Source organism: Cololabis saira, chromosome 19 (genome assembly GCF_033807715.1).
Source record: "Cololabis saira isolate AMF1-May2022 chromosome 19, fColSai1.1, whole genome shotgun sequence".
Taxonomy (NCBI): domain Eukaryota; kingdom Metazoa; phylum Chordata; class Actinopteri; order Beloniformes; family Belonidae; genus Cololabis; species Cololabis saira.
Genome location: NC_084605.1, coordinates 11,042,601 through 11,061,904, shown reverse-complemented (window position 1 = coordinate 11,061,904; position 19,304 = coordinate 11,042,601). Strand labels below are relative to the sequence as shown.

The following is a 19,304-nucleotide window of genomic DNA, read 5'->3' as shown; positions in this document are numbered from 1 at the left end:
GAGTCTCATTTCTTAAAAGGAGCCTCAAGCTCCTTTAAAGGGGACCTATTATGGCATCTAATACCTATTTTAAACAGGCCTTGAATGTCTTAAAAACAAGCTTTTGGTTGTTTTTGCTAAATAAATTAGAAATTCAGCCTCTGAGCCATGTCTTTATCATCCCATTCTCTAACCTCATTATCTATGCGGGATTCTGAGTGGGCGGGGCTATGATAATGAGGCTCTGTGCTGATTGGCTGCCTGAATGACGTGATACACCGCTACGAAAAAATGGCGGAAGCTCCGGCCAGCGGAGTTAGTTGTGGGCGTGGTTTCACGCATGGGAGGCCAACCGATGTAAATCGCGCTCGTCGTTACGTAACGACGGGAGCAGAATCTGAACGGCTCGTAGATCCACATCACACTGGACGATCATCCGGGCGGCTGCACAGACACTGCAGAATTTGGTTGCTTTCCTCCTTCTCTGAGTTGGCAGGCTGAGGGGAGACCACTTTATATATGTTAAAGCAAGAGAAAACATGTTTTTCATAATAGGTTCCCTTTAACTTTCCTGGGGGTCAAGACCCTCCCCCGGGGTCTGAGCTCCAGCACTGGTCCGGCACAATAAGGATTCTGTCCAGGGCACCGGCCCAGTGCAGCGAGGTCTCCGGTAGTGGCTGGAAAACCTCTTCCACGGCTGGAGAGTGGACACCGTGCTCGTGGACGGCCCCACTTGGGCCCACTGGCAGTCACCAAGCTCCTCTCCGCAAGACGCCCCATCACACGACTTACAAGTGTTGCCACTCAGGTAACACACCTCTGCTCCAGTGCTGCTCCTCCCTACTCTCTCTCACTAAAACCACCCAAACTTCACTACCATTGTTGTGGATATTGGTGGTTATTCTCCTCTGAGTCTTTAGGTTCAGCAGCCAAATGCTGAGAGAGTTGATCATTTATACGGATGGTGTCTTACCTGAGAGATGTTGACTGACATGAATATAAACACTCACTGTAACTAAACACACGTCAGAAATCTGTGGATGTGTAATAAAGGGGTGCATCATTAATATCCTGTTACATTTATAACTTTTGACACACAAAATGAAAGATATAAACTCAGTTAAAAATGATTGTTGCATCACAGTGAGAAAGCCAAAGTCACTCACACCCAGTTCAATCACAACTTCTGCAACGCTAAAGAACATTTCATCACATTTATGTTTCAATGTTTTCTCACTCTGAAGACATGGCCAACATTTAATGCAACACAATCAAAGCATTACTGAATAATCTTTCATTTATTCTTGCTTCTCGACGACCTTATTCATTAATTCTCACATACAGCGGGGAAAATAAGTATTGAACACGTCAACATTTCTCTCAAAAAACACATTTCTAATCGAGCTATTGACATGAAATTTTCACCAGATGTCGTCATCAACCCAAGTAAGGCACACATACAAAGAAATCCAAACATTTATGTCCATAAATTAAGTTATATGTAATAAAGTGAAATGGCACAGGGAATAAGCATTGAACACGCTTACTGAAATGTATTTAATACTTAGTGCAAAAACCTTTGTTGGTGATTACAGCCTCAAGACGCCTCCTGTATGGAGAAACCAGTGGAATACATTGCTCAGGTGTGATTCATCCACACAAACTGCCATCAAATCTTCAATGTTCTGGGGGTCTCTTCTGTGAACCCGGATCTTCAGTTCTTTCCAAAGATTTTCAATTGGATTCAAGTCTGGTGATTGACTGGGCCATTCTAGCAGCTTTATTTTCTTTTTCTTCAACCAGTTGAGTGTTACCTTGGCTGTGTGCTTGGGATCATTGTCTTGCTGAAAGATCCACCCTCTTTTCATCTTCAGCAGCCTGGCAGATGACAGCAGATTCTGATCAAGAATGTCTCGATACTTTTCTCCAGTCATTACTCCTTCAATGATATGAAGTCTACCAGTACACATGCTGAAAAACAGCCCCACACCATGATGCTCATAACACATAACTCAATTTATGGACATAATGTTTGGATTTCTTTGTATGTGTGCATTACTTGGGTTGATGCCGACATCTGGTGAAAATTTCATGTCAATAGCTCGATTAGAAATATGTTTTTTGAGAGAAATGTTGACGTGTTCAATACTTATTTTCCTCGCTGTATGTATGTATGCATTTGTATCTTCCAGCTAATGTACGTTTCCCACTTGTAACTGTCATACCTAAAACTGGCCAACAGAGGGCAGCACGAGCTGGGGTCCGTCTACACGTCAGTTTATCAGGGGTTTGGATGAGCAGAGGGCTCTGAGGATGAGACAATCAGTGAATGAGTATTGATCTCAGTTCAGTGGAGTCCAGCATGACGAGAGCGATCATGAGGCATGCCCATGTACCTGAACAACATCACAGAAGAAAATCATCCCTTTTATTTTGGAAGTCTAAAATAAAAGGGATTAAAAAAAGACCTTGCCATATTAGGAAAATAGGTTTGTTTAAAGATTGATATGATATATCTGTGTATTATATATACATTTTCTGGGTGTGATAGGAAGCCTTTGAGGTGTGGGATGAATGGTTCGCTGCCTGGAGCCAGTGTTGCAGGATGGGAGGGGAGCAGTAATCCAGTCGTCAGAGGATCACAGTTATCCAGGAAACAGGCCGTGTGTCGCCATTCGCCAAGGTGCTGATCCAGATCCACTCAAACTGAGCCAAAAAGCTGTGTGTACACACACACATATGTATATATATATAAAGGACTGTCTCCGAAAATTTGAATATTGTGATAAAGTTCTTTATTTTCTGTAATGCAATTAAAAAAACACAAATGTCATACATTCTGGATTCATTACAAATCAACTGAAATACTGCAAGCCTTTTATTATTTTAATATAGCTGATTGTGGCTTACAATTTAAGATTAAGATTCCCAGAATATTCTAATTTTTTGAGATAGGATATTTGACTTTTCTTAAGCTGTAAACCATGATCAGCAATATTAAAATAATAAAAGGCTTGCAATATTTCAGTTGATGATTTGTAATGAATCCAGAATGTATGACATTTTTGTTTTTGTAATTGCATTACAGTAAATCACAATATTCTAATTCCAGTTCCAATACTCTAAATCTGAGACAGTCCTGTATATATATATATATATATATATATATATATATATATATATATATATATATATATATATATATATATATATATATATATATATATATAGGGTATAATCATAGGACCAGGGGGTTGAATTAACTATGAACCATCTGCTCTGTTCATCTGTCAGGTTTCAGTGTGGCTTTGTATCGTTTGGTGTGATGGCAGTGCTTCAAAATGTCTTTTAAATTATTCAGAATCCTGGATTTATATTATGAAAAACAGCCCTAGAGCAAAGTTGACTGTCTGGTCTTAACAGCCAGCAAAGTTTTCAAGTTGCAGTAGGAGAACTCATTGAAATCCATGCACATCTGCTTATGAAATGGGTTTTAAGTGAATGCCATGTGAAGGAGCTTCAGGCTGTTTGGTCCATTGTTACTGAACAGACCAACGTCAACACTCAAGCATCCTTTCACCAACAAACCTTGGCTAGGTGGCCCTGAAGCACCCGCTGTGGTTCCGTAATGACAACTTCTCATTGAGGGAAGTGAATTCATTGCACTGCACTCTTTGCTGAATTATCACTGTAAAACGAACCCCTCAGGTTTTAGAATGTCTAGGAATATCCATGAATGGCTTCATGTCGTCACATCTTCAGTGCTGTTTTGATCTCCTCTCAGAATGGTTTGTTTATGATACAAGTATCTCCTGATCCTGTTGCCTGTAGGGAGAGCAGAGTTTAGGATTTAGATAAATATGTATGGGCTGTCAGTAACTGACTAAGCCACCAGATGTAAGATCAATCCACCCTCCAAAGACGCGCCTGCTGATATAAATTCATGGCAACATTGTAGTCATGTTTTTATGTTTCTGTGGCCTATTTCAAGGTCTTTTCTGTTTAGTTTAGCTCAGATTGCAATCCATGTTTAGTACATCTCCCTGGAGTGTTTGCTTATGATAACTTTTATGTTTCTGAGTTTCTGAGATCGTTATTTTTTAAAACCTTCAAAAACCTTTTGGGAATGTTCCTTTAAGGCTTTATGCAATCTTTGGTGGCACATGTAATGACTTTTTCCTGGAATTTCCCTGATAGTTATTTTCTGAAACCTTCAAATGCCTTCCAGGGAATCTTTCAGGAAAACGTTTTTTTGTGGGGTTTGAAGCCGGTTTAGCTGTCTCCCTGGGTTTGTGCAGATATTGAACTCAGCTTTGATCACAAAGTGACAAACTCTGGCCCTGCAAAGGCTTGAAACAAGGCAACTGGATTTTCCTTTTCTTGAAGGTTCTCAAAGACGATTGTATTGGATATTTTAGAGTGTAATATGTGGTTATCTTGCTTCAATTGTGCAGTTTTTACAAGATTAAACAACATGATAATGATTCTCAAGGTGCCAAACGAAAAGATGGAGTCAATGTGTTGTTTTCCAAACTCTTCTTGATGTTGTGTCTCAAACTTAAAAAAAACACCCCTCCTGGAATAAAATATTACAAAATAACTTTATCTAAACTTTATATGAAAGAAACGTATCTTTAAAGGTTTTAAAGAAGAGTGATTTTGAGTGGTCACTCCACCCTGTTCATTAGCTGCCTGCCTGTTTCAGACAAAAATGTCTCGTAATCATGAGCTCATAAATTATGAAAGACTCAGTGGGATATCTTTTTCTTAATAAAGTTGCTCAGGGGGAGCTCTCGTCACTTTGATCATGCAGGTGCTATGACTCCATGTGGTATAAAACCTCCAACGTGTTATGAAAGTCAGTGTTTACACCGTGTTTAGAGCTTGTAGCAGATCTGGGATCAAACTGACAGAAAAAGGAACAATTAAAAATCTATGACATACTTGAGCCCCACAGATTCATGAAAGGAGACATAGTCCACAATCAAATCATCTTCTGATCTACATGAACCATGCAGTATATACATCATAGGCCAGGGGTGTCAAACTCATTTTGCTTGGCGGGCCGGATTTGACCAATTTTTTTCTCGCGGGCCGCACGCTCAAAATAACAAAAACGGTGCAAATTTTTCTTTTCTAATTCTTTTTTTTTACTATTGTTATCTAATCCAATATTAGTTTAGTTAATTTTAAAGGAAATATGCACTTTGTTTACACTCTAATTATGTAAAATATATTTCTTCAGGATCTTTTCTTGAAATTTCTTGTTTTTTTTTTCAAATTATGTAAGATACTTTTAATATCATTTTACAAAGATAAACAGAAACAAGTTTTTTTTATATTTCGCTTTTCTATAGGATATTTAATTAAAAGCTAAATCTTTCTTATTACATCCAAGAGTGTTTCTTTGTGATTTAGAGATTTTTCCAGTACAATTAAGTGTATTTATTTTTAAAAATTTGGCGCGGATATTTACGCCAGTGTGCCGAAAAAGTCAGTACTTCTCTTTTAACTGTTTTACTTTGTCACTATCCTCGTATTCAAAACTGAAATACTCAGAATAAATATCTTCTATCATCTTTTTTAGCAGTGATATTTTTCCTGCGAAAACATATAATAGTAGTCAGTTAATAAAAATAAACGACCGTCTACAAAGAAATAAAATCGGCAAATGCATTCTAGAAAACTAAAAGAATGTCGAAAACTGCTCTCTTTGTGGAATAACGATGGATTTGTAGAAGAAATATATCATCGTATATGCTGCGATTCATGGCAATTATTTATGCCTTCCTTTTTAGTAAATCAACATTTCGTTTTTTTGCGTTGGAAACTTCTCACGGGCCGCATGAAAATCTCTCTCGGGCCGCATGTGGCCCGCGGGCCGCACATTTGACACCCCTGTCATAGGCAGTATTATCATTCTTTCACTTGTATGTCTGTGATGGACACTTGTGGATCGCTTCTGTTCATCTTAAGGTCAGAGAAGAGGCTGCAGCTGCAGCTCCAGGAGACTAGGTGGCAGTATCGTCTTTATTGAGTCGTCACTGGGCTGTGCATAAACATCAGTGATTCGCAGAGGCAACTTTGGAACCAAGTTGCAATCATTAATAGAAATTTTGAGAGCATACAACATAACTCAATATGAATGTTTTATGAAAACAAAAACAAATACAAAACCCATACAAACAAACGATCATGCACACTCGTCAAACTATTTGTAACAAGTGAATCACTATATATATTTACATATGAACACGATTGGTAGCCTATTGTCAACATGCCCAGTTCACCACGAGACCACCCACGGATAAATCCTGCAGCTTGGTTAATGCAGTCCACAGCAAAGCAGCAGCAGACACCGAGAATTACCAGACAACACTATTCTCGCAACACATTCATTTGTGATGAACAAAACCCGAAGGTATAATTTACTGCATCAGACTACACCTCTCCACAAAACACAACAGCTGTAAAACTTCTCTGTTAATTACATCACTGTCCTCTTCTTTACTAATTGGTCATTGTGGAACAAAATTAGGTCAACATCAACATATCAACGAGCAACTGATACAGTTTTATCAGAGTGGACACATCAAACATCTGTGAACAACGTAAAAACTGTCCAGTAGAATAAACTTTTCTTGGGTTAATCGGAGCGACGCAGCTCTAGAGAAACGAGAACACGGTGATGAGCGGCTCGTCCTGCTCCATCAACACTAAACATGCAAACAACTTGCACAAAACCACCAACATGAAAGAGCCAATTATCTTATCAGGCTTGGCTGTCTGCAGGCAATCCAACGACAGTCAGATCAATGGATGCAAAACATCAGATGGTGTTAAGACCCCTTGGAAATCTCCGGAAGCATCAGGGAAAACATTATTGCAAGGGAGAGGTATGTGTGCTGATGGTCATTACTGTGGAGTTTTCATGTCAGCTGTTCGTGGATGTAACTGACTACATTTCATAAAAGCAGGGGCTTCTGACATGAAGGGTGACGTGGAAGTCAAACTGCACAATAATTGAACTTTCTCCTTCGTCTAAGATTTCAGTTTGTTAAATAAGATCTGTCAAGTTTGAAGGAGCGCGGGGGCGTATCATTTCTGACATTAAACTCCCATGACGGAAACGGAGGCCTATGAATATTTAATATCAGATTCTCTCACTTCATTTAAAATAGATTTGAATTATCTCCATCCGAGATTACAGCACTGATCAGCGCGTGCCCTTTGAGTATGTTGCTATGAATCATGATGCCAATTAATGAGACAAAGTAACATGAATCCATCATAGTCGTGCAGCAAATGTTCAGTGCATGCGATGAAACGTGTCCCATCTCGAGTCTTCTGGCAGTCCCTCCAGCTTCATCACCGAGGACGAGGCTCGGCTCATTCCTGCAGCGTAGATCCGGGCAGCTCGTTGGTCAGAGTGTGCCAACGCTCCACCTTCGTCCCCTTGTTCTTCAGACAGTCTATCCAGTGCTGCAGAGTTTCTCCTTGTGAGTGACATCCTAAGGACACCCCCCCTAATCAGGGCAGAAAAGACAAAAAAAAAACACTTGTGAGCATGTATAATTCAGAAGATTAACACAGATAACCACAAAGTCTCTATTCTGTTACTTCTCGACCTTAGTGCAGCTTTTGATACTGTGGACCATGTCATTCTACTTCAGCGCCTTGAACAGTGTTTGGGCCTCAGAGGCCTCAGTTCTTAACTGGTTTTCATCATATCTAAGTGGTAGATCTTTCTCTGTTTCGGTTGGCAGCTATGAATCTGATAATGTCCGCATTCAATATGGAGTCCCACAAGGGTCAATTCTAGATCCCCTACTTTTCAATTTGTATATGTTACCACTTGGGTCCATCATTCGGCATCATAATATTCAATATCATTCATACACAATTATATGTATCTGTTACTGCCAATCACTTGAGCCCAGTCAATGACCTCATTCAATGCATTACAGATATCAAGTATTGGATGGCAACAACAACCCCTCCTTGAACCGCCACCTTACTGTGGTGGAGGGGTTTGTGTGCCCGAGTGATCCTAGGAGCTATGTTGTCGGGGGCACTTTCGCCCCTGGTAGGGACTCCCATGGCAAACAGGTCCTGGGTGACGGGCCAGACTAAGAGCGGTTCACAAAGCCTATCATGAAGAGGAGACATCAAAGGACCGCTACGTCGCCCGGATCGGCGTCACCGGGGCCCCGCCCTGGAGCCAGGCCTGGGGTCGGGGCTCGTAGGCGAGTGCCTGGTGGCCGGGTCTTTGCCCATGGGACCCGGCCGGGCTCAGCCCGAAACGGCGACGTGGGTCCGCCTTCCAGTAGGCCCACCACCCGCAGGAAGGATCATGGCAGGCCGGTGCAATGTGGGTTGGGTAGCAGTCGTGGCGGGGTGCCTCGACGACCCAATCCCTGGACCAAAACCCTCACAGTGGGGACATGGAATGTCACCTCGCTGGGGGGGAAGGAGCCGGAGCTTGTGCGTGAGGTTGAGAGATACCGGCTAGAGATAGTCGGGCTCACCTCCACACATAGCTTGGGCTCTGGAACCCAGCTCCTTGAAGGGGGCTGGACCCTCCACTACTCTGGAGTTGCCCAGGGTGAGAGGCGGCGGGCTGGTGTGGGCTTGGTTATAGCCCCTCAGCTCAGTCGCCATGTGTTGGAGTTTACCCCGGTGAACGAGAGGGTCGCTTCCCTGCGCCTTCGGGTCGGGAAAAGGTCTCTCACTGTTGTTTGTGCCTACGGGCCGAACAGCAGTGGGGAGTACCCGGCCTTCTTGGGGTCCCTGGGAGGAGTACTTGATAGTGCTCCAACTGGGGACTCCATTGTTCTACTGGGGGACTTCAACGCTCACGTGGGCAATGACAGTGATACCTGGAGAGGCGTGATTGGGAGGAACGGCCTCCCCGATCTGAACCCGAGCGGTGTTTTGTTGTTGGACTTCTGTGCGAGTCACAGTTTGTCCATCACGAACACCATGTTCAGGCATAAGGGTGTCCATCAGTGCACGTGGCACCAGGACACCCTAGGCCGGAGGTCAATGATCGACTTTGTTGTCGTTTCATCTGACCTTCGGCCGCATGTCTTGGACACTCGGGTGAAGAGAGGGGCTGAGCTGTCAACTGATCACCACCTGGTGGTGAGTTGGGTGCGCTGGCGGAGGGAGAGGTTGGACAGACCGGGCAGACCCAAACGGATTGTGAGGGTCTGTTGGGAACGTCTGGCCGAGCCCTCTGTCAGGGACATCTTCAACTCCCACCTCCGGGAGAGCTTCTCTCGGATCTCTCGGGGGACATCGAGTCCGAGTGGACCATGTTCTCTGCCTCCATTGTCAACGCGGCGGCTCGAAGCTGTGGACGCAAGGTCTCCGGTGCCTGTCGTGGCGGCAATCCTAGAACCCGGTGGTGGACACCGGAAGTACAGGATGCCGTCAGACTGAAGAAGGAGTCCTACCGGGCTATGTTGGCCGGTGGGACTCCTGACACAGTAGATAGGTACCGGCAGGCCAAGCGGGCCGCGGCTCGGGCAGTCTTGGAGGCAAAAACTCGGGTCTGGGAGGAGTTCGGGGAGGCCATGGAGGAGGACTTTCGGTCGGCCTCGAGGAAATTCTGGAGGACCGTTCGGCGCCTCAGAAGGGGGAAGCAGTACTCTGCCGGCACCGTTTATGGTGCTGGTGGGGAGCTGTTGACCTCGACTGGGGACATTGTCGGACGGTGGAAGGAATACTTTGAGGATCTCCTTAACCCGACTGACATGCCTTCCACTGAGGAAGCAGAGGGTTGGGGCTCGGAGGCGTGCTCATCCATCACCCAAGCCGAGGTCACCGAGGTGGTTCATAAGCTCCTTGGTGGCAGGGCACCGGGGGTGGATGAGATTCGCCCTGAGTACCTCAAGTCTCTGGATGTCGTATGGCTGTCTTGATTGACACGCCTCTGCGACATTGCATGGAGGAAGGGGACAGTACCGCTGGGGTGGCAAACCGGGGTGGTGGTCCCTCTGTTTAAAAAGGGGGACCGGAGAGTGTGTTCCAACTATAGGGGGATCACACTTCTCAGCCTCCCGGGGAAAGTCTACGCCAGGGTACTGGAGAGGAGATTACGGCCGATAGTTGAACCTCGGATTCAGGAGGAACAATGCGGTTTTCGTCCCGGTCGTGGAACACTGGACCAGCTCTATACCCTCCGCAGGGTGCTCGAGGGTTCATGGGAATTTGCCCAACCAGTCGACATGTGCTTTGTGGATCTGGAGAAGGCATTTGACCGTGTCCCTCGTGCCATTCTGTGGGGGGTGCTGAGTGAGTATGGAGTCCGGGGCCCTCTACTAAGGGCTGTCCGGTCTCTGTATGATCGAAGCAGGAGTCTGGTTCGCATTGCCGGCAGTAAGTCAGACTTGTTCCCAGTGCATGTTGGACTCCGGCAGGGCTGCCCTTTGTCACCGGTCCTGTTCATAATTTTTATGGACAGGATTTCTAGGCGCAGCCAGGGGCCGGAGGGGATCCGGTTTGGGAACCTCAGGATTTCATCTCTGCTTTTTGCAGATGATGTTGTCCTGTTGGCTTCATCAGACCGGGACCTCCAGCATGTGCTGGGGCGGTTTGCGGCCGAGTGCGACGCGGCAGGGATGAGAATCAGCACCTCCAAGACCGAGGCCATGGTTCTCGACCGGAAAAGGGTGGCATGCCTTCTCCGGGTGGGTGGAGAAGTCCTGCCTCAGGTGGAGGAGTTCAAGTATCTCGGGATCTTGTTCACGAGTGAGGGAACAATGGAGCGTGAGATTGACAGACGGATCGGTGCAGCGTCCGCAGTAATGCGGTCGATGTACTGGACCGTCGTCGTGGTGACCGAATGAATGAATGAATTAATTAATCTTTTAACTCTGGAGGAACTAAGGTCTGCTCCAACTGTGCCCTCTTTCAAAAGCAGACTAAAAATCTACCTTTTTGCACAGGCATTTGAGTAAACTCTACATGGTTGGCTGGGTGATCGCACTTTTGTTCAAATGGAATTATGGTTGTTATTGTTGTTTTTCTCTTGTCATACTTTTGTCTGTTTCTGTTATTGTAAACTTGTAATTTTGTTTGTTTGTTTGTTTATGTATTTGAGCACATTTAGTCCATGCTCATTATGTGAAATGTGCTTTATAAATACATTTGCCTTGCCTTGCCTTTAAAGGCAGGGTAAGCAATTTCTGAATGACACCACTGGGTTTTCATCCACAGTGGCCGGAGAGGCAGAGACTGGCAGAACTGGCCCCATAAGAGCTTTTTTCACTTAACTTGGGGCAGTAGCTACTCAGCGAACCCTGTTACTGTGCTTAGCAACCTGGAGGAGTCTCCAGCAGCTGAAGCTTCGTCAGCGTCTTACTGCAACCAGGGTAGGATCTCAAACATAGGCAGCAGCTAGGAGACTCAGCCCAGCACCACTGTATGTGCCCCCCGGGAACAAGAAACCTTGTTTATTACTATTGTTGGTTCAGAACCTACTAAATAAAGCAGCCCGTGACCAGAAACACCGGGGACTTGCTGGCGACTGTGGACCACAAAGTAAAGAGTAAAGGAACTGTGTTCAGATTGCTGATCGCAGCAGTTCTTTCTGAAAGCACACAAAGGGAAGGAATATAGCGCCTTTATAGGATTGCTGTGAATGCACAGCTGGAGATCAGGATCTCCAGCGGGTCTTTATACCGCCGTCATTGTGCAATAGTGATTTTTAAAGATCAGTTCTTTCCTGACAGCGTACTCCAGAGACTTGCAGATGGAGAGGAGATATTCTCTAAACGCAACAAAAAAGTGATAGAAAAGTGTTAGAAATCAAGTGGGCTTGCTTGCCTTAGTCAAAGTGAAAATATGCCCATAATAAAAGTCTTACTTTAATTTGAGATTTACAGCTTCAAAAGTAGATGACCTGGATTAGTTTAAGCTGACAGAGTGGAATATACTAATTAGAAATTAACAACTCAGGTTGCCCTTTTACCTTCCTTGAAAGACTGAACGTGGTGAGAGGCTCTCTAGTGGGCACCTTTAAATCTTTCCCGTGCAAACGCAGTTTCGTTTTTATAATAAATAACTGAAATTGTGATGAGGAAAGTGCTTGAGCATGATAACATTACTTTATTTTGAGTAGATTTAACTTAATCTGCTGGAAAAGATATTCTGCACACTGGTGTACATCTGTAAATAAATACATACCGTTTGCCTACTTGTTTCATGAAACTACTCAACGCTAAAAATATAACATTTTGAAACAGAAATAAGTGAGTAAAATAAAACAAAACACCTCATCGGCAGATTTCATGTGAAAAAAGAAACATTACATTGACATTGAACGATCCCAAAGGAGTTTCCAATAGTTACTGAAGTAGAATAAAAGGAATAAATGTTGTGACCTGCTTTTATTCAAGCGCATGTACAGTACTGTTTACGGAAATGATGATTCTTTTCAAATCATTCAAAGTGCTGCACTGTATCGTGGCAGCAGCTTATCTAAAACATCCCTTTGAAAACATCTGGCGCATTAGGCTCAGAGTAAAGAAGTAAACTAATGGATCATCTAAAGATCCCCAACAGTGAATGTTTAGCTTGCAGCATCGTGACGTCAACTCACCTATGAAGTCATTGGACTTTCCCAGGTCGTAGTCCCACACCGTGACCTCCAGCGTCTTGGTGGCCAACTCTGAGAAGGAGATTTCATAGAAGAACTCCTGATTGAAAACAAAGAGTTCAGATGATCAGAAGATCACAGCAAACATACAAGTTGCTCTTCTTCTTTGCCCTTCATGTATATTCTCCAACAGGAGGCCAATAAAAATACAAATTAAAGTTGCAAGCAGCCATGAACGGGCCCTCGCACTCATGGCCACCGCCCCTCATAAGCATATCAGAAATGACACCACCCACGACTCTCTATGTCAAACCATTCAAAATTTATAGCAGAAAATAGGGACAACCAATCAGAAGAAGGGGCGGGGCTAATTAAGGCCAATGAAGCTCAAGGACTCCGAATACCGAGTCTGATGACACCACCCAAGAGTCTTTATGTCAAACCATTCAAAAGTTATGGCAGAGAAAAGTATTCTAGGGGGCGCTGTTGAGCCATTTTGCCACGCCCATTAATGCAAACCATGAAATATCAAATTTATCGCCAGGCCTGGCTTGCGTGCAAAATTTGGTGAGTTTTGGGGAACTATCAAATATGGACCAATCAGATGAAGGGGGGGCATGCGCTTTTTGGTGTCTAGCGTCGCCACGGTAACGCTTTTGAAAGAGAAAAGTAATGCGCATAGTCGCAGGATGGAGACGCACATTTTGATGTATAACACACCTGGGTGCACGTTACGGTTCGGGCCGTATTAACTGCCGAAGGAATGGCATAAATTGCGGCAAAATTACACAATTAATTCAAAATGGCCGACTTCCTGTTCGGCCATGGCGCCAAGAGACTTTTCTTTAAGTTGCGACATGATACAGGTGTGTACCGATTTTCGTGCATGTACGTCAAACCGTATCGTGGGGCTTGAGGCACAAAGTTTTCAAGGGGGCACTTTTGCCACGCCCATTAATGCAAACCATCAAATATCTAATTTTTCGCCAGGCCTGGCTTGCGTTCAAAATTTGGTGACTTTTTGGGCATGTTTAGGGGGGCAAAAAGGCCCTCCTTTCGTCAGAAGAAAGAAAGAATAAAGAAAAAATTCCTACAGATACAATAGGGCCTTCGCACTGTCAGTGCTCGGGCCCTTATAATAATAAGCAAACTGTAGTTTTCTGTGTCTTGAAGGGAAGTGCCTCAGTGAACTATGTGGTTTAAACGAGCTGTCTTGTTACACTCAGTGATCACAAAGTAAATCTTAAATCACAGTACACACACACACACACACACAAACATAAACACCACCTCATTAAATTCTGGGTTGAGAGTCTTTTTTATCACCGCTGTTTTATGCTTGGATTTCTTCTGAACATCTGGCTTCAGGTACCTGAGACATAGGAAAGAGAGACTGTCATTTAAGAGTTCAGACTTTACAATGCATATGACAGGCCTGGCAGAAAAGTGGCGGGTAATAGCGCAAGCCGTGGAAAAAGGTCAGAGTGTGGTCTTACCTGGACAAAGTCATTATCTAGGAATTACTATAAATGACAGTTTCCGAGCTCTTCCTACTCTCTTTACTGAAGAACAAGCATTCAAAAAAGCATTAATCCCTCAAGGGATATGAAATAGATATAAACGTCAATTCAATTAAGTTCCAAAAGACTGTATTTATCCCAGAAGGGAAATTAATTAAATAGGGGGGTCTATAATTACACTTTAATCAGTGGAAGCTATAACAGCTGACATGTACAACTATAGCAATTGATATGCACTTCCAGTTTAATTTTGCACAGTTCACGTTTATAGTAGAATTGGTATAAAAATTGGAAGAAAAAAATAGTAGTAGAAAAATGAAGGCTGTTACATACTCTACAAGAACAGAGGAATTTGTTCTGGCATCCGCCCCGATGCCTCTTCACTCTTGCAGAAATGTTTGAAACTGCACTGATACATATTGACCCATACTCTTTTCGTGATATATAACCACAAGATTTCACCACACTGTGTGGGTTTGCACTTGTCTTTTCATCATTCAAGTGACTTATTTTCACTTATTCTTCTCTGACCTGGCAACCCGGAACGTGTGCTGCAGTGGGAGAGCCTGGTGAGGTCTTCCAGGAGTTCTGTACTTGAGTTTCTTGTCAAGTGTGATTGAATTTTGTTCTTGTTCTTGCTTCTCCAGAAAAAAGTGCACATTTCTCTGTTCTTGCGGAGGATGTATCAGCCCTTAAAGGGGACCTGTTCACAGGACACCTCCAGCTGTAATCCCCGGCAATTACTAATCTTTGTATTCTATATTTTTAAGTCATGGACTTTATATCCGTCAAAATATTTTTATAACGGCCAGAAAAGTAAAAGAAAAGTCTCTTTCTGGGCGTGACGTCACGGCTGACGTCACAGCCGTGTCCGTGCATTCCACGGATGTTTTATATTAATATATATTATATAATTATATTATATTAATACATTAATAATATATGTAATGCTATACATGTAATAATATACATTAATTAATATATTATATTAATACATATTATATTAATATTCGCGTCATTGCCCCGGGGCATGATGGGAGGCCCCAGAGCATCATGGGAGGTGACTCAACTGCGCATGCTCTATGGGCCGCTGTATGCGGAAGTAAACCCGGAAGTCAGAGATTTTTTCGGCGGATGCGCTGGCTGAGCAGAATGCATTGAAATGAATGGGCGGCCATTTTTGACGTCCGATCCAGTTATTATTATAGATCCATGGATACACAGCTACGAAAAAATGGCGGAAACTCCGGCCGGCAGAGTTAATCCGTGTCCTAACTGCAGCGATGCGAGCGAGCGATGCGAGCGAGCGTCAGCGACAAAATCAATTCCATTGCTTTATTTTCAATTGGACTGTCCTAACTGGATGCAGCGACGCAGCAACGCAGCGCAACGTGACGTGGCGCCCCGTTTTGAGCTGAACATTTGTCGGACGTCCTGCTTCTATTTTCTTCCTGTCGCTCTCGTTGAAAGCCGATTGAAGCGCTGTAGGAAACAGTCATGGATGAGGAACGGCTGATCCAGTTACCGTAGTTGAAATCTATCTCTATGATACCTCCTCATTTCACAACAAAAACCTCAATAAAGTGGCAGCTGGCTGGAGGGAGATGGACAGAGAGCGTCCGATGTCACGCAGTGCGACGCGACAGTCGGACACTCGCATGCAGTTAGGACACGGTGTTTAGTTGTGGGTGTGGTTTGCATTTTGGTTACTGCAGAATTTGGTTGCTTTCCTCCTTCTCTGAGTTGGCAGGCTGAGGGGAGACCACTTTATATATGTTAAAGCAAGAAAAAACGTGTTTTTCATAATAGGTCCCCTTTAACTTGTAAGTGTGAAAGTTACTCCTTTTGGAACATGGCCCAGATCTTTCTCCCATCCTTTCAGCTTTGTGCTGAGCAAAGTTAACTGGAGTTAGCTTCCTATTTACTATGCAGAAAAGGCAAAATTATCATCTCGCTCTTAGATAAAAGTCAATAAGCATTTCTTGGTCCATGGGAGAGAGTGGGCATATTAAAGTCGTGTAGATCCTCTCTAGTTCCCTCGAGCTTCATTGTATCAAATATGAAACTGACTGTGTACAGAGACTGATCAGCACCGAAGCACAGATTTAAAATTCTCAGCATCCCTTCGAAGGCTTTCATTAAATTCTCTGGATATTTTTAAGCCAGCTAGAAGGAGTGTGGAAAAATCTATTCACATTTGCTTTCCACCCACCACCCACAGCTCGTGGTGCGTATGTTCCCCCACACACTCAGACACAACAAAGCATCTGGGAAGAAGCTGTTGCCAAAGGGTAAAGATACAAGCACACATCCAAAATGACAAGACGGTGATGTCGAGTATATTACTGTGGATGTGTGGGTTTAGTTGATGTTAAGGTTGGTGGAGATAGAAAGAAATTCGAGGCACGACTATCTGTATGTGTCCTCTGTAAGGTATAACGTTTAGATCGACATTAATATCACGGTTTGGAGTCTTGTTCATGTTTTGGTCGTATTCTGGATAAAATATGAGAAAACTGGATTTTTATATGATCATAGGAGTTGAATTGTGTCCAACATTATCATTATTTGGTATTTATATTTAAGCAGAGGACAAAAGTAATGAACCTGCACAAGATTTTACTTCGTCTCAGTGTCCAGGCTTTTCTGAACACACACAAAATAAAAAAAGGTAATAATTAAGATACTAAAACACATGCAAATGCAGCCATGTGGTGACGTTATTTTAACTTCTTCTTGAGACTTGAAAATGTCTATCTTTAACTTAAAGGGGACCTATTATGAAAAACATGTTTTTTCTTGCTTTAACATATATAAAGTGGTCTCCCTTCAGCCTGCCAACTCAGAGAAGGAGGAAAGCAACCAAATTCTGCAGTGTCTGTACAGCCGCCCGGATGAGCCGTCCAGTGTGATGTGGATCTACGAGCCGTTCAGATTCTGCTCCCGTCGTTACGTAACCAAAATGCAATTTGCATCGGTTGGCCTCCGATGCGTGAAACCACGCCCACAATTAACTCTGGCTGGAACAACAACAACTAACTCCGCCGGCCGGAGCTTCTGCCATTTTTTCGTAGTGGTGTATCGCGTCATTCAGGCAGCCAATCAGCACAGAGCCTCATTATCATAGCCCCGCCCACTCAGAATCCCACATAGATAATGGGAGCGTCGCTGCGTTGCTGCGTTGCTGCATCCAGTTAGGACAGTCCAATAGAAAATAAAGCAATGGAATTGATTTTGTCGCTGACGCTCGCTCGCATCGCTTGCAGTTAGGACACGGATTAACTCCGCCGGCCGGAGTTTCCGCCTATTTTTCGTAGCGGTGTATCGCGTCATTCAGGCAGCCAATCAGCACAGTGCCTCATTATCATAGCCCCGCCCACTCAGAATCCCGCATAGATAATGAGGTTAGAGACTGGAAGATAAAGACATGGTTTAGAGGCTGAATTTCTAATTTATTTAGCAAAAACAATCAAAAGCTTGTTTTTAAGACATTCAAGGCCTGTTTAAAATAGGTATTAGATGCCATAATAGGTCCCCTTTAAGAGTGTATTGAAATTTGTTCATTAGAGACATAAGATGCACATAAACTGCTTAGAATTTTTGGAGAGTTGAGACTCCAGTTTATTCTGTAGTTTGTAGACAATTAATAAGATGAAAACTTGCTGTGTCTCTTCTAACAATGAAAGGAAATCTAACGATGATGAAGACGGGTACTGATTTTAATTTACATCACCGTTGCCGTGAGCAGACTAACAGGTCACATTTGTACAACGTGACTGCACAAAGCAAGATGTTTCTTCAGCCAGGTTAATCATCAACATCAAACATCAACATAAATGCAGCTAACCCAACATTTTCATCCACCCTTGGTTGCAAGCGTTTGAGCATATAAATTACTCTTTGCAGTATCCCATGGGCTTTTGTTTAATATTTTACCCGTTCCAGATATAACCTTGCGACCTCAACCACGACTCACTGACGAGTCGACGCAGAGAGATTTTACAGCTCCTACGTCCACTCTCTGTCAGGTTGAAACTTTTATCCCAGTGACCCTCCTGCCCTCCCTGCTGTACGAACTGACACAGACTGTATTGCTTTTCTATCATCAGTGAGTAATGAGACCCAAGAGACCTTATGGCACTAACAATGCCACCGTGACCTGACTTCTCTCAGTCTTGCACTACGTGATACAATGAATTCATAACATTTTATCAGTCCATTTGAAAGGCCGGCGATGCCAAAGCTGTGCTGCTTATCTTGACAAATGAGTTATTTCTCAAAGCCTTCCATTTGTATGAAAAGCTGCCCTCATCTGTCATCATTATCTCCTGGGGAATGAACTCAACTAATCTATCACTTATGAGTGATAAATGAAGGTGGCACCCTGAGTCAATATGAACCACGGCCCCACAAGACTGGATACAGCTATTAAGGTGTTAAAGTGAGGGAGACTGATGAGGTCATCCTGAAATGATGAGTTTTGTTTTGTTGTGTTCAAGTCCCAAACTACGACGGAGTATTAGGGCCAAACTAAGACAAAAAAAAAAAAATGGAAATTATGAAAATAAAGTAATAATAATATGAGAATAAAGTGGTAAAATTACCAGAATAAAGTCATAATGTTGTGAGAATAAAGTCGTAATATTACGAGAATAAAGTCGTAATATTACGAGAATAAAGTCGTAATATTAAATATATTATACATATATAAATATAACTTCACAAGATGCTCAATATTCCTCATTTTAACACAGGGAGAAGATGCTCTTCCTGTTAGAGTTCTCATAAATTAACACTTTATTCTCGTAATATTACGACTTTATTCTCATAAATTAACACTTTATTCTCATAAATTACCACTTTATTCTTGTAATATTACGACTTTATTCTCATAAATTAACACTTTATTCTCGTAATATTACGACTTTATTCTCATAAATTAACACTTTATTCTCATAAATTACCACTTTATTCTTGTAATATTACGACTTTATTCTCATAAATTACCACTTTATTCTCATAAATTACCACTTTATTCTTGTAATGTTACGACTTTATTCTCGTAATATTACGACTTTATTCTCATAAATTAACACTTTATTCTCATAAATGACCACTTTATTCTTGTAATATTACGACTTTATTCTCATAAATTAACACTTTATTCTCATAAATGACCACTTTATTCTCGTAATGTTACG

The 19,304-nt window shown here is 42.9% G+C and overlaps 1 protein-coding gene across 1 annotated transcript in view; it reads right to left on the bottom strand.

Annotated features, from left to right (window-relative positions):
- Positions 1-6,005: 6,005 nt before the first annotated feature.
- LOC133419348 (double C2-like domain-containing protein alpha) overlaps positions 6,006-19,304 on the bottom strand; it is a 44,384-nt gene continuing 31,085 nt past the window's right edge. Inside the window, exons 9-11 of the mRNA XM_061708466.1 lie at positions 13,874-13,955; positions 12,587-12,683; positions 6,006-7,505 (exon numbers count right to left, since the gene is read on the bottom strand). Of these exons, the coding sequence (XP_061564450.1) occupies positions 7,369-7,505; positions 12,587-12,683; positions 13,874-13,955 (316 nt within the window). The 3' untranslated portion in view covers positions 6,006-7,368. The remainder of the gene's footprint in view (positions 7,506-12,586; positions 12,684-13,873; positions 13,956-19,304) is intronic.